This window comes from Symphodus melops (genome assembly GCF_947650265.1).
Source record: "Symphodus melops genome assembly, chromosome: 11".
Lineage (NCBI taxonomy): Eukaryota > Metazoa > Chordata > Actinopteri > Labriformes > Labridae > Symphodus > Symphodus melops.
This window is the reverse complement of record NC_136701.1, coordinates 634,378-649,756: the sequence shown is the minus strand read 5'-3', so window position 1 is coordinate 649,756 and position 15,379 is coordinate 634,378. Positions and strand designations below refer to the sequence as shown.

The 15,379-nt window shown below is 46.3% G+C and overlaps 2 protein-coding genes across 2 annotated transcripts; both read left to right on the top strand.

Annotated features, from left to right (window-relative positions):
* The first annotated feature begins 3,566 nt into the window (after positions 1-3,566).
* On the top strand, positions 3,567-5,150 carry LOC306831942 (SUN domain-containing protein 1-like). The gene has a single exon (XM_079356253.1). It carries the CDS (start codon positions 3,591-3,593, stop codon positions 4,647-4,649), a length of 1,059 nt encoding a protein of 352 aa, XP_079212379.1. The 5' UTR covers positions 3,567-3,590; the 3' UTR covers positions 4,650-5,150.
* A 606-nt stretch (positions 5,151-5,756) lies between these two features.
* Positions 5,757-15,358, top strand: ncbp3 (nuclear cap binding subunit 3). The gene is made up of 14 exons (XM_079355296.1): positions 5,757-6,038; positions 7,179-7,244; positions 8,016-8,121; positions 8,215-8,340; positions 8,478-8,603; positions 8,706-8,854; positions 8,936-9,044; positions 9,160-9,259; positions 9,352-9,461; positions 11,092-11,141; positions 11,279-11,562; positions 12,702-12,856; positions 12,930-13,112; positions 13,572-15,358. Exons 1-14 carry the CDS (start codon positions 5,856-5,858, stop codon positions 13,907-13,909), a joined length of 2,085 nt encoding a protein of 694 aa, XP_079211422.1. The 5' UTR covers positions 5,757-5,855; the 3' UTR covers positions 13,910-15,358.
* Positions 15,359-15,379: the final 21 nt, after the last annotated feature.

The window sequence follows — 15,379 nt, the reverse complement described above, 5'->3', positions numbered from 1 at the left end:
CTGCGTGGACTTTGGCGCCCCCCTGTGGACAAAATCCTCTTAAACGCCCTGGTAAACCAGATCCGTGAAGGTCTGCATGTGTATCAGGGTGATCCAGAGTCCAGGTCTGAACTCTGACTGAATGCTTCCAACATGTTCAAATCTTTTTCTCTCTCTCTTTTTAATTTTCCAGAAACAAAAGGAGAAAATGACACAGAGGACGAAGATCCTGAAGGACACACACACACACACACACACACACACACACACACACACACACACACACACACACACACACCATCACGTCCTTCCTCCTGCAGGACTTTCACATTCATTCATTTGAAGCTTCAGTTTAAGCGCCATGATGAGTTTGTCCGTTAAAATAACAGAATACATTGGTCATGATGTCACGATGATGTCATCAGGGTAAAGTGGTATTCACCTGTGCAGCGGACACAGGGTCCCACTGTTTGACTTCATCCTCACATAAGACATGGGGGACATTTTCACTCGTCCTCGTTTTACCTGGTCGACAGACGCAACAGTAGAGTTTGTAACACTGATGAAATAATCCCCTCCCATTGGACACAGCAGCTTCTAGTTAAAACATCTGAGCCAATCAGAGGCAGTCTGTCCCCAGGTGGACCAAAGACGTCATCTCATCAGGTATCAGGACTCAAGAGAAGCTTCAAACATGAGTGAAGGTCGTTTCAGACGCCGCCTCGTCCGTCACACAGGAAGTCAAACATCTCAGTACCTGACCAGGAAATGGACAGTCATTGGATAAAGTGGAAAAAAGCTTTCCTTAAGTTTGGAGATTTTTCTAAAAATATATAATCAGTATGAATTGAAGCACGTTGATCTCTTCATCTGGGAACACTTATTTAAATTATAGCTCGAAACGATTTGAATCCACCATGAGAGGAGACGATGTTAAACACCTGAAGCTCTCCTCTCCAGTACACTTCTCATTCTTCTGGGATTTAGAGGTTTTAAGCTGTTTTCATTTTAACCTGGAAAAGATGAAAGCAGACAAACTTGAGCAATATGTAATTATGATTACGTTCATAAAAGTTGGAGTCGCCCGAGCTTTTATTTCTTCAGTCCATGAACCTGTCCTGCTTTAGTATGAGACAGGAGTCGACAACAGACTGACCTTTAAATGTTCTCAAATGAAGATTTAAAATCTCAAACTCAAACTTCACCCCTAAAGTCCGTTTAATCCACCAGGTGACCCACACTGAATGGAAAGAGGAGGGTCTAACTGAGAGCTTCCTGTATGAGTGGAAACATGCAGCAGCACCAGGCTGCTCAAAGTCTTAATGTTCCTTCCTGTAGTTCCTCCATGTTTTCTAATATAAACACAACATTGTCTTCTATATGGATAATGTCATATCTGTGGATTTAATGATGTCTGAACGTTTACACACATCAGTCACTGTTAACCGTTTAAATAATAACACAATCAATATATCGACTGAGATGTTCAATCAGCAGTGTGTCGGGTCGAACCCGCTGAAGGTCACTGTTCGATGTCTCTGAACAGCTCGGACTCAGACTGTTAACCTGCAAAAACCAGAAGCTTCACTGCCGTTTGATGCAAAAACAAATGTTTTTTAATTTTGCACTAAGATGATGGAGCTCTGTGGATGTTCAACACCGACTCCACTCTAATTGTCTTGATTGCACTGAGAGCACAAAAATCTGTTCCTCCTCGTCTCCTTCTGATTTCAGGTGTGAATCTCTTCGTCAGTGTGTTCAGATTTTTGCAATATAAAAGTAAATAATTTATTTTGAAAGGGGAAGATGTAGCATAATTACAAAGATGTCACTGTGTCTGTATTTAATGTTCTCCATCATAATGGAAAGAAATTAATTTACGTGATTCACATATGTAAATCTGATGCTATAAAGTTTCTGAAGAACTTCCACCTTTGTCACACTGTGTGTTTGTGTGTGTGTGTGTGTGTGTGTGTGTGTGTGTGTGTGTGTGTGTGTGTTTACATGTTTTACAGGGACATTAAACTGGTCAGTCACACTAAGGGGACTCATCCTTTTAAGGGACACAACTCAAATAAAACTGAGGCTATTTTTCTTGAGTGACATCAAAACAAATACAAGATATAAAATGAGGTGACATCCTGGACGACAGGAGTTTATTTAGATTGTTGTGACCTGCAGAGGAACCAAAGGCGAAGTGCCAAATCCTGCAGTTTGTCCAATGTCAGCTAGAGGCGGGCTCCATGAATGACGGGCAAAAGGTCATTTTTACAGAATAAATAAACCATTTTAAGCACGCGGGTGTCAAACTCATATTGGGTCGGGGGCCGGATTGGTTCAAATGAGACCTCCAGTGACCGCCAGCTCCACTAGTTACACTTTGAAAACAAAGCTGAGTCTTTAAGTGCTCAGCACAACACGCTCACCTCTGAATGAGCTAAATATGAACCATCTAACCAGTTACTACAACGCCAGAACCCACGCCTGTAGTCTGGATGTGTGGAGACAGTCTAGGCCATTATGGTTTTCTCTGTCCAGTTCATATCATCATACTACCTTTTTATGTTGCTGTACATACTTTACTGACAACTCGGTGAAAATATTTATTTTAAGATTTCAAAAAAAAAAAAATTTCCTTATACTTTGACACACCCAGTTTAAAGCCTGACTGACTCACACTGTAAGGTTGTGATTTAAAAAAAAAAAAAACAGCTCAGTTTGGATTTTCATAATATGTGTGATCCAGTTATTTGATTGACAGGTGGGCGCAATGTAAATGTCAGGAGGCTTAAAACCCGCCTCAGCTCTCAGCCTGTCGTTAGCTTGACTCAAAGTTAGCCTGAGACAGCATTTCCAACATGGCGGCTGCTGCCGATGAGCCTCCCGAGCCCAGTGCAGGAACAGATGGCTTCGGTCATTAATATTTACAGTCTATGGGAGGAATGCACCAACTCATGTAATCATGTAAACAATGGAGCCGGCTGTTAAACAAGCTGAGAGGAGAACGTAAAAAACTACTTGTGGTGAAGAATTGTCTGCGGAGACAGAGACATGAAAAACATGACTAGAGGCTGTAAGGAGGATTAGTGAGAGTTCCCGGTGTGCTGACATTTAATGTCTCCATGACAACCACTGTAGTTTCATTTAGCCACTTGTTAGCATACGCCTTTTAAGTATGTGTTAAAACTTTACAATTCACTAGTGGGGTCTGAGCTCACGTAGTTTATGTCGTCTAACAAAACATCAACCTCTCTTCAGCTTGTGTTAACCACAGACCTTATTTCAGTCTAAACACAAACTCATTCAAATTCCACATTTAGACTTTTAGAGTTAGGAACCCATGGAGCTGAAATGCTAACTCACTTCCTGGTTTTAGGACTCATTCTTGTGCCAGCCAATCACAGTCAGTGTTATGTTTTGAATGTAAACATTCCAGATGAATTAAAGTAAAGACAACATTAAAGAATGGCTTTGATGTGAACATGTGTAAACAAATCAGGGGGCGGGGCTTGTATTATGAGGTCAGAGTGCTTTGATCTCAAGCTTAGTATATAAAGGACAAAGACAGTCAGCAGTCAGTAGAAGACACGGAACTAACCAGAGAACAGAACATGTCTCGAAGGAGCCCTCGACTACAATCAACCGGATACTACGACCCTGAGGGGGGACCGGAGATTTCTTACAAAGAGAAATTATCCCGGATTTTCAGGAAACACAAAACTCCATCTAAGCCCCAGAAAGAGAGAGGAACCTTAAACAGCGTCGAAAACTTTAGTGTAGAGTACAGTGAAGACAGCACAAACTTAACAAGCGACAGCAGCCCGAACAAAGCCATGTACGGACACAGCAACACAGACACACTTGATATAAATGAGAGACACAACACGGGCAGTGACAGAAAAAGCCAGAGGCCCACCATGTTTAACTTAAAGAATCTTGGCTTTCTCTTCTTTGTACTGAGTCTGTGTATTGGACTTAAATACTTTTCTACTGAGTCACAACACTTCCAGTTCCCTGTCTTATCAACCCCGAATAATAAGGACATGAATGCAGTGTATGAAGTCATGGTGGAGCAGCTGAGACATCTACAAGATGAGCTGCAGAGTCTAAAGACAGAGATGAAGGTTCTACGTCCAAAAGGCAGCACTTTACCGGACTTCGCTCTGGGGCCTCAAGGAGCCAGTATCGTTCACGACTTGACTTCTAAAACATATTATCAGCCAGAAAATGCTTTAAGATTCTTTGGAATACCACTTTTTTCTCGCTCTGTAAATCCATACTCTGTAATTCAGGGACGCTCAGAACTAGTTCCAGGAAACTGCTGGTCGTTCAAAGGTTCAAAGGGTCATCTCGTGATCGCCCTGTCCCATCCCACTGCCATTAGTCAGGTTTCACTGGGCCATATGTCAAAGACCTTGTCCCCAACTGGTACTATCGCCAGCGCCCCAAAGGAGTTTACTGTGTATGGTATGGAAACTGAAGCAGATCCAGGAAGCAAACTAGGAAGGTTTCTTTATGATGAAGATGGAGATCAGCTACAGACTTTCAACATCCCGAGTCACGGAAGTAGAATCTTCAAATACGTGAAGCTGCAGGTGGAGAACAACTGGGGAAATCCTGATTACTCCTGTCTGTACAGCTTCAAAGTCCATGGGAAGATGGCAGAATGAAGAGCAGAGGGGTCAAGGCGTCTATGAAGGGGAATCACACTCGAAACATTTGTTCATTTAAAGAGGAAGAATTGAAATTGTGTGGAACAATGTGCAGCTATGAAAATATAATAAGAATAGACAGGACACATGAGGTGGACTTCAATGATACTTACATTTAAGAGCAGATATGTGGCTGTCTTCACTTCAGCACAAGTCATCCACCATTTGTTGGTATTTCTGTGCTGCATGTTCCTAAACACGAGCAATAATTAGTTTGATTCGATCGTAGATTCACCTTCACAGTGGGCGGCATGGTGGCGCAGTGGTTAGCACTGTAGCTGCACAGAGGTCGGACTGGAGGTGTTTCCATCTCCATCTGCAGTATTCTCTCTGTGTAGAGGTCGCATTCCTCTCCATGTTAGCTGGGTTTACTCCGGGTGATCCGGTTTCCTCCCAAAGTCAATTAAAATGCAAATTAGGTTCATTATAAAAATAAATTAATAAAGAATTTGGACTGTATTTATTTGTTTCTGCTTGGTTTTTAATAAACCTAAAAGTCTTACCTGGAGTTATGATAAGTTGGTATATGAACTTGTGTTATACATTTACAATAATATCAACCAAGTGTTTTACATTTGGACTGTAGTTCCCATTATAAACACTAGGTGTCAGAGATACATGTACTCCACTGGCTCCCCGTCAAATACGGCCTTGATTTTAAAATTCTCTGTTATATTGTAAAATTGGAGAATTCCAGTGTTTTGCAGAAATCCAGTTTTAAAGTGAACCTCACAAAGTTTTTGTGAATTCACAATCATATAATCAATATATATATAATCATATAAATCAATGTATATGTTGTTGTGTTTCAATTTCAACATCACAAAACACAGATATTTTCAATTTTTTATTAATTATTTTAATGTGTGTTTCTATTGCTTTCGGTGAGATGAGTGAGGTAGTCGGTCCTTATTCTCTAAATATTTCCAACTGAATAATGTTTTAAAAGAACGTTTCTTTTTTGTGGGATTGGAAAGTGTTCAGAAGTTAAAGATCCTCGCGCTCAGAGGTCACCGCTTGGCTGTGATGTCCATATATCTATGGTGACGTCACTCCGTCGTGGTGAAAACACCAACGAAGAAGAGGCAGCGGGAGGATAGATCCCTTCCGGGTTACGGTAACATCCGCAGCACTATCAGGAGCCGTTATTTTGCAGCTCGCGCCATGGCAGCCGCGCGCAGCTTACGGGTGTCGGTGAAATCAGACAGCGGCTCGGACCGGTCCGACTCGGACTCGGACTCGGACTCGGACCGGGATGTCCGCGAAGCCGAGCCGATGGAAGTGGAGGAAGGAGAGCTGGAGGCGGAGGACGTCTCCGTTAACCGTTCACTGAAGGAGCTGCTGCCGGTAAGTGTCCCAGCGAGGCCTCCTCTTCGCGGGGAGCGTCGGTGTGCGGTAACCTACTGTCCTTAGAACCGTTAGAACCGTGTTAGTCACCGGATAACGGCGTTTAACGGTGAGCTGCTGTAAACAACGAAGAGTTAAAATGTCTGCCGTTAGCCTGTTTGTGTGTCTTTCACTTGTTGCTGTTTGGTACCGCAGAACTCCGTTAACTAAACTGCACATTTAACGGGTTTAACGGGATTATAACACCGGCACATCAAAGTGAACTAAGTGTTCATGTGATTCTGATCAATAAAGACTCAGAAATCAATTCGGCCAAATCACCTGCTTCATAAGTGTATGTGTTTATGTATGTATGTGTGTGTAAGTGTGTGTGTATGTGTGTATGTGTGTGTGTGTGTGTTAGTGTATGTTAGCGTGTGTGTGTGTGTGTATATATACACATATATATATATGTGTGTGTTAGTGTATGTAGTCCATGGGTGGAGGGGAGGGGATTTATTTAACAGTATACAACTTGTGACGTCACAAACTGAGAGCATTTAAAACAGAGCGTTTTCCTCTGTGAGGTCAGACTGAAGCAGACCACAAAGGACGGGATGGATTTATTTGTGTGGGTTGATGTCATCTTTAAGAAACCTCCCGGAGACCCTGCTGAGGGGAACGTGCATTTTTGTGACAAAAGTTTGTCAATAAGAGTCGATGAAGGAAAATGAAGAGGAGTGTTAACTGAAGGTGACCCCATTGAAAGGACCTGGACAGACTGTTCAACCAGCCTTCACCTCTGGAGCTCTTTAACACAACCATGACTGACCAAAGTGCTGCACAAGAGTGACCAATGAACAATGATTATTACTGCGTCTTTATGATCAACAAGAACAACCCGACCTTCAATGACTCATCGTTTTAAAAACAAGCAGCACTCATAAAAACATTCATTTCATGTTTAAAACTATTATTTCACATTTAAAAAATAAATCATTTGTTACTCTTATTTTGAAGGTTTGTACAGTCTTAAGCTGAGAGTACTTTACTTCCTGTTTGAAGTCACCATGGAGCGGGACGGATGGTCGTCCTGCGGTCGTTCCTCACAGGAAAGCGTGACGTCACGTGTGGCTGACATGTTGTTTGTTTGTTTTGCAGGATACAAGCCGGCGGTACGAGAACAAGGCGGGAGCGTTCATCACCGGGATCGATGTCACTTCAAAGGTAAGACACGCCCACTAACACTCGTCCATCCGTCACATTAAAGGGACACTTCACCCCTCTGCATGAAGCTCCGCCTCGTGAGACACCTGCCGGCGTTTTTGATTGGCCGAGCGTCTCGCCCTCAGACGAGGAAGGATCCTCTGCGTTCAGAGCCTGACACGGCGAGCAGACGCAGTGGAACTCGTGGGGACGAAGGCCGACTGTGGCGTCGCCTTTTATTTGGCCAGAACAGACCGCAGCCGACGACCACGCACATCCTGCACGGCTTGAAAATGGCGCTGGACTAGTCACTGGTTAGCAGCAAAGACAATCTAATGAGAGTGAGGAGAAAGCTGCTGTGTTGTCTTTGACCCGTGGACCTGGAGTCGCTCTACTTCCTGTTTGAACAGGAAGTAGACCGTTAGCTCTTTCTTTTCTAAAGAGTCACATGGAAACAGGAGAGCAAACTCTGCTTCAAGCATTCAGACCCACACGGACTGAAGGAGATGATGAGGAAAACCGGCTCCCGACCCGGTGAGGGTCACAGCCTGGGTTACCATGGTAACGGACTCAGGGCTCTCTGGAACAGGTCTGAGTGACGTGTCTGAACAACAGGCCTCGATGAGTCTGTGTGAGAAACTGTAGAGACCCACTGCAGCTCATAGTGTGTGTGTGTGTGTGTGTGTGTGTGTGTGTGTGTGTGTGTGTGTGTGTGTGTGTGTGTGTGTGTGTGTGTGTGTGTGTGTGTGTGTGTGTGTGTGTGTGTGTGTGTGTGTGTGTGTGTGTGTGTAGGAAGCGATCGAGAGGAAAGAGAAGCGAGCGAGACGTTTCCACTTCGTTGCCGAGGAGAGTGTCGCTCAGAGGAACGTCTTCCTAGATAAACAGATCCTGAAGAAAGGTGACCCTGTCGTCCAGCCTCTGTGTACAGGTGTGTGTGTGTGTGTACAGGTGTGTGTGCTGAACCTGCTCTCTCTTCTTCTGTGGTGCTCAGCCATCCCCAGAGTGCGCTTGGAGGCCATGTACGTGACGGGCGTGGACGACATGAGCACACAGGACGTGTTCGGATATTTCAAAGAATATCCTCCAGCACACATCGAGTGGATCGACGACGCGTCCTGTGAGTCACACACACACACACACACACACACACACACACACACACACACACACACACACACACACACACACACACACACACATCAGACCAGGTAAATCTAAAGGGGGAGGGTTAACCATTACCCGTCCGTTTCCTAGGTAACGTGGTGTGGCTTGATGATGACACGTGCATCCGAGCCCTCGTCAACAGCAGCCGGATGCCCGACCCAGAGACGGTTACCGCGGCAACACAGAGCGACGACCAGCTTGGAAAACAGAGCAAAGGTCAGCGTGTGTTCAGAGAAACATTGAGTGGAGTCTGAGAACAAACACAACTGAGTGTGTGTGTGTGTGTGTATACATAAAATGTGTGTTGTGACCTGTCAGATCAACGGGGTCAAAGGTCAGATGATGATGATGATGAAGAGGAGGAGGAGGGCGAGGTGGAGGAGGAGGAGGAGGTGAAGAAAAGCAGCGAGGAGGTGGAGGTGAAGGAGGCTGAGGTGGAGCAGAAACAGAAGGCGGAGCCTGGACAGGTAGAGTCACGCTCATCATCAGGTATCGCTCCAATAAACCATCGATGACATCATCATCAGGTGTGTGTGTGTGTGTGTCAGATGGACGACCTGTCCGGGGTGGAGAGAGAGTCTCTGCTGAGGAACGAGCTACGACCCGTCATCAGACCTTTTAAAGGAAACAAACTGTTCCTGCGCCTGGCTACACATGGTGAGAGACACACACACACACACACACACACACACACACACTGTTTCTCTCTCTCTCACACACACACACACACACACTCTTTTGAATCTCATTGTGTGTGTGTGTGTGTGTGTAGACGATAAGAAGGAGCTGGGCGCAGCGCGGCGCAGCAGATACTACATGAAGTACGGGAACCCGAACTACGGAGGCATGAGAGGGATCCTCAGTAACTCCTGGTGAGCGCACACTCAGACCCGCTCAGCCGTCATTGGTCGGTCAGTGTTCACTGAGGTCACATGACACAATGTGACGTGTTCTGCTCTTTCAGGAAGAGGAGGTATCACAACCGCCGCATCCAGAGAGACGTCATCAAGAGCAAGAAGCCTCTGATCGGAGACAGCATGGGACACACGCCGCCGTACACACACAGACACTCAGGTAACACACACACACCTGAGACACACACAGACACTCAGGTAACACACACACCTGAGACACACACAGACACTCAGGTAACACACACACACCTGAGACACACACAGACACTCAGGTAACACACACACACCTGAGTGCCACAGGACACACACAGACACTCAGGTAACACACACACACACCTGAGACACACACAGACACTCAGGTAACACACACACACCTGAGACACACACAGACACTCAGGTAACACACACACACCTGAGACACACACAGACACTCAGGTAACACACACACACCTGAGACACACACAGACACTCGGGTAACACACACACACCTGAGTGCCACAGGACACACACAGACACTCAGGTAACACACACCTGACGCTCACAGGACACACACAGACACTCAGGTAACACACACACACCTGAGACACACACAGACACTCGGGTAACACACACACCTGAGCGCCACAGGACACACACAGACACTCAGGTAACACACACACCTGAACACCGCCGTACACACACAGACACTCAGGTAACACACACACCTGAGCGTCACAGGACACACACAGACACTCAGGTAACACACACACACCTGACGCTCACAGGACACACAGACACTCAGGTAACACACACACCTGACGCTCACAGGACACACAGACACTCAGGTAACACACACACCTGAAGCTCACAGGACACACAGACACTCAGGTAACACACACACCTGACGCTCACAGGACACACACAGACACTCAGGTAACACACACACCTGAAGCTCACAGGACACACACAGACACTCAGGTAACACACACACCTGAAGCTCACAGGACACACACAGACACTCAGGTAACACACACACACCTGACGCTCACAGGACACACAGACACTCAGGTAACACACACACCTGACGCTCACAGGACACACAGACACTCAGGTAACACACACACCTGAAGCTCACAGGACACACAGACACTCAGGTAACACACACACCTGACGCTCACAGGACACACACAGACACTCAGGTAACACACACACCTGAAGCTCACAGGACACACACAGACACTCGGGTAACACACACACCTGACGCTCACAGGACACACAGACACTCAGGTAACACACACACCTGAAGCTCACAGGACACACAGACACTCAGGTAACACACACACCTGAAGCTCACAGGACACACACAGACACTCGGGTAACACACACACCTGAAGCTCACAGGACACACAGACACTCAGGTAACACACACACCTGAAGCTCCACTCTGCATCAGTTTACATATTTTCTGCTCTGACAGTCTGACATGCTTTTATTTTGAAGGTGTGTGTCGTACTTTGTATTAACGTGCAGTAAAGCTTTTCTCAGGTGTTGGCAGAGGTCAAAGGTCAACATTTAAATCATGATGTGGATGTTATTAAAGCACCGTTAGCTCCACTTTGTAGAACAAGCTAACGAGCTAACGTCAGTCAGTCAGCGAGTGTCGCTCCTCGTCCGTCTGCGAGCGGCAGAGAGGAATATAGAGCGGGCGTTTTAAACGGCGTGCAGTGTCAGGACGCTTCATTGGAAGCAGAAACTGGAGTATGGAAGTGTAAAGGAACGTTTTGTGACGGGTTTACTGCGTCTCTCCCCAGCTGACCTCGTCAACCTGCCTGAGGAGCCAATCAAAGAGGAGGAGGAGGAGGTAAGTCTCAAAGTACGGACACGAGAGAGAGAGAGGGACGAGGACTTGTTTTTGTTGTTGCCGTGGTAACGAAGGGGTATCGATGGAGTCAGAGTCTACATGTGTATCTTAACTGGAAGTTTTGGTGTGGATCGTAGGAGGAGGACGAGCAGGAAGAAGACGGAGACGAGGACATGGACTCAGACGACCGGGTGGTGGAGTACAAAGAGAGGGCCGAGCGGGACAGAGGAGAGAGAGCCGGGTCGAGGTCGCTGGGGACGGGACTCCGCGGCCGAGCGGAGCGCTCCGTGTCACCGTGGTCGGAGTCGGACGAGATGGACTACGACCTGGAGCTGAAGATGATCTCCACGCCTTCGCCGAAGAAGAGCAAGAAGATGACGATGTACGCAGACGAGCTGGACACGACCCTGAAGAGCATCAGGTCAGAACACACACACACACACACACACACACACACACACACACACACACACACACACACACACACACACCTCCGTCTGAGGTCTGTTGGTTGGTCCAAAGAATCCTCACTTCCTGTGTGACTGCAGTGTCATATCCTGTGGACGACCTCGGAGGTGCTGACCTTCCTTGGGATTAATGACCGAACTGATGCTGCTACCAGCCCGCACTATAGACTGGTGTAGTTTTGAGTCCTAAAACCAGGAAGTGAGTTAGCATGTTAGCGCCCTGGGTTCCTAACTCTAAAAGTCTAAATGTGGATTTTGAATGTGTTTGTGTTTAGACTGAAATAAGGTCTGTGGTTAACACAAGCTGAAGAGATGTTGATGTTTTGTTAGACGAGATAAACTACGTTAGCTAAGACCCCACTTGTGACTTTTAAAGTTTTTACACGTACTTTAAACGGCGGTTGCTAACGAGTAGCTAACTGAAACTACAGTGGTTGTCATGGAGACATTAAACGTCGTCACGCCGGGAACTCTCTCCCTAATCCTCCTTACAGCCTCTAGTCATGTTTTTCAGTGCTCTTGCAAATATGAGGTTAATAAACAACTTATTAAGCTAACGTTTAGCTAGCTTGTCAAATCTGCTGATGAGATCGATGAAGCATAACGTCGCCGTGACATCATTATAAACCAACTGGTGTAGTTAGCTTGTAGCATAACGTTAGCTTTTTACTTCTCTGGGCTGCATTAACTCTTCAAACTTCATAAACATGATGTTCATCTGTAAAGATTATCAGCTGAACTAAACAGCATCAGAAACGTGTGTTTGACACACAGATTATTTTCTGCAATGATCCAAAATCCAATGCAAAAATCCCATAGACAGATTTACGTAGGAACCACTTTTTCAGGTTGGCCTACAAAAATACGTCATTACTACACCAGTCTATTCTTACAAAGTACGGGTAAACACAAACGAGCTTCACCGTACCAAACCGCACTGATCCAAACCGGAGCGCTTGGTAGAACCAAGACTCCACAGAACGTCAGAGTGTGACCCGCGTTGAAGAGCCGTCCTTTAACGTCGTTCATTACACTCTGCCATGATCCAAACGTCCTCTTTAATTCACTTGGGTCTGTTTCGGTTCTCGAGCAGGAACCGGGTCGGGGTGTCGGGGTCGGGGTCCCAGAGCCGGCCCAAATCCACGTCGCCTCCCAAAGTGATGGACGTCCGTCAGCTGCTGGAGGAGAAGAGACAGGGCCTCTCGAAGCAGAGACCGCCCCCCCCAGGGGCCCCCAGCGGGAAGACAGGTGAGCTCTTTGAGTCCAGCTGGTCTGCGTGTTTGATGTAAAACAACACACACTCATCCGCCTCTCTCTGCAGACGTGCGGCAGCGGTTGGGGAAAAGACGGTACTCCCCCGACAGGCGACGCTCCCCCTCCCCCGTCTCCCCCAGAGACACGCCCCCAGCCAGAGAGCCAGTCAGAGACGTGCATCGCAGACTGGGCGTGGTCAGCCAAGACAGCAGAACCCTGTACTCCAACTCTTCCAAAGACAGAAAGACAGGTACAGAGATTCCTGACCCGGCCCGTATCCGAGTACGCTTGACCACAGAGTCCGGTTAATTGAATCAGTTTGAACACAAATGTGGCGTGCCCGAGTCTGCTTGAGGTGGCACGGTTCGCAGGAAGTCTTTTTTTGGTAACGCTTGAAAAACCGTGTGACCTCTGAGCACGGGCACATGTCGCCCTCTGAGCTTCGTGGTAGATAGTGAAGTGAGTCTATGTTGGCGTCTGAAAAATAACCAAAACGTCCTCAGTTAGCAGGATGGGCTCGGCCTGTGAGTGGTTGCCATGGTTACTTCTTCTTTCTGCTTTATGGCCGATTTGAAAACAACTGTGCGCGATCATGAAGAAACGTGTTTTTTTCCTTCCTCTTAGGATGTTTGACGTTTTCTTCATTCAGACACTTCGCTGAATGTGTTTCATTCTAACCTGATCTTTCTGAACCCGTCACTTCCTGTAGGCGGGCTCTGGAGCAGGCTCGGATCAGCTGACGACGACGGCAGCTCCGCCAGTAAGGAACGCCGAACGACCAGCCGCTCCCCCGGCCTCTTCTCTTCATCAGGGAGGAAGAGTTCCAGCGACACCGCGGCCAGTAGCAGCAGGAGGAGACAAGGCGACGGAGAGGAGGGAGAAGAGGTGGAGGAGGAAGACGACTCGACGCTGCAGAAGATGTGGGGCGCCATGATCAAACAGAAACAGGAACAACAGACGCACAAGCTGAAGAAGAGCCGGCTGGACAACCTGCCGTCGCTGCAGATCGAGATCAGCCGGGACAGCAGCGACGACTCGGACGCCTGAGATGGAGGCGGCGGTGGAGGGACGGAGAAGGAGGAGGAGTTTGTGTCTGTTGAACTTCAGTCCTTCTGTTCTTTACGTACAATAATTAAAAAGACGTGAAGCCGTCACAGCCGACTGCAGATCTGAGGTCAGCGGGGAGTTTTCTGTTCTTGTTTCATGTTGTTTCTATATGGATGGATTACTGGAGGGGTCCACCAGGCACAGACTCAGGGGCTCACAGGGTCAGGTCACCTGTTAGGTAATGTGTCAACATGTCATCATAGACTGGAAGTAAGTGGGCGGGGCTTATATGACGTCACATGTCGGTTTGTTGACTTTAAATTTGGTGTTTTGGCCGTCGCCATCTTGTTTAATGTTTTTGAAAGCTGGAGTTGACCATATATGGAAGAGAGGGAGGAGCCTGGAGGAGGGAGGGGTTTGAAAAATTATTAGCAAGGTGCGTCTGTTATTAAAAAAAAATCAGACTTTAAATATAAATTTTAAACAAATTTCAGTAGTGAAGAAACTGCTTTATTTTAATTTGTTTAAACTTTTATAAAAACATGAGGATGATAAATGAATTGTTACTTTTATTTACATTTATTTTCCTTATTTTTACTTTTGAAATATAAATACTGTCAACGTTGAGGCTGTATTGTCGACATAGCAGAGCGCCCTCTGTTGGTCAAATTAAAAACAATGCCATAAGTCTTTTTGTGAAATCAACTCAGACTCATGAGTTACAGATTTGTAACTCATTTTAATGTATCACGAAGTATCCCTAAATATATAATCCCTTAAGAACATGTTGGGGCCCCTATGGTTACGACTTGTCAATAACAGTTAGCCCCGCCCACGCCTTCTTTAGTTTTAGAAACAAGAAGTGACCATGTTTGGATAAGAGGGAGGAGTCGACTCGGCCCTGCTGTGAAATATCTGTGCTGATTATTAAAAACAGACTCTCCCCTGACAGCCAATCAGATCTGTCCTCTCCTCTGACTCATCATTCCTGCATCAACGCTGTTTTATGAACTCAGTTTGGTCCACAGAAAAACCTGACCTTTGACCTTTGTGTTGTCTGAGAACTGGGACCAGAACCAAACTCCACTAAACTGGACCCGGAACCAAAACACGTGAGATGCAGAGTCGCAGACGTAGAGGGAAACAAGACGATGAATAAAAGACTTCAGAGGTCTGTGTCCACATGCAGCTCCACCTGTTTGTGCTTCTGTGGAGCAGACAGAAAACGATGAAACAAGAGTGTCCAACACGCGTCACCATTCTTGTGTAAAAATCTGAAACGTGGAACTTTTTTTTTTTACCTGCGTGTTTGTCAGAAAACATCACTCCGCTTTGATTCAGTCACGTCATTTATGTTTGTGGGTGTTTTTTTTTTTTTTAAAGGAAACTGTTGGGAGGTCAAATGACATCCCGCTGTGGTCATACATTAAAACATCAGATTACAGTGAACATTTACACGTCTGTCAGTGT

Coding starts and splice junctions, on each gene's coding strand:
- LOC306831942 (XM_079356253.1), top strand. CDS start 3,591: ATGTCTCGAAGGAGCCCTCGACTACAATCAACCGGATACTACGACCCT.
- ncbp3 (XM_079355296.1), top strand. CDS start 5,856: ATGGCAGCCGCGCGCAGCTTACGGGTGTCGGTGAAATCAGACAGCGGC. Junction 8,122..8,214: donor TAAACAGATCCTGAAGAAAG/GTGACCCTGTCG, acceptor TGTGGTGCTCAG/CCATCCCCAGAGTGCGCTTG. Junction 8,855..8,935: donor AGAAGGCGGAGCCTGGACAG/GTAGAGTCACGC, acceptor TGTGTGTGTCAG/ATGGACGACCTGTCCGGGGT.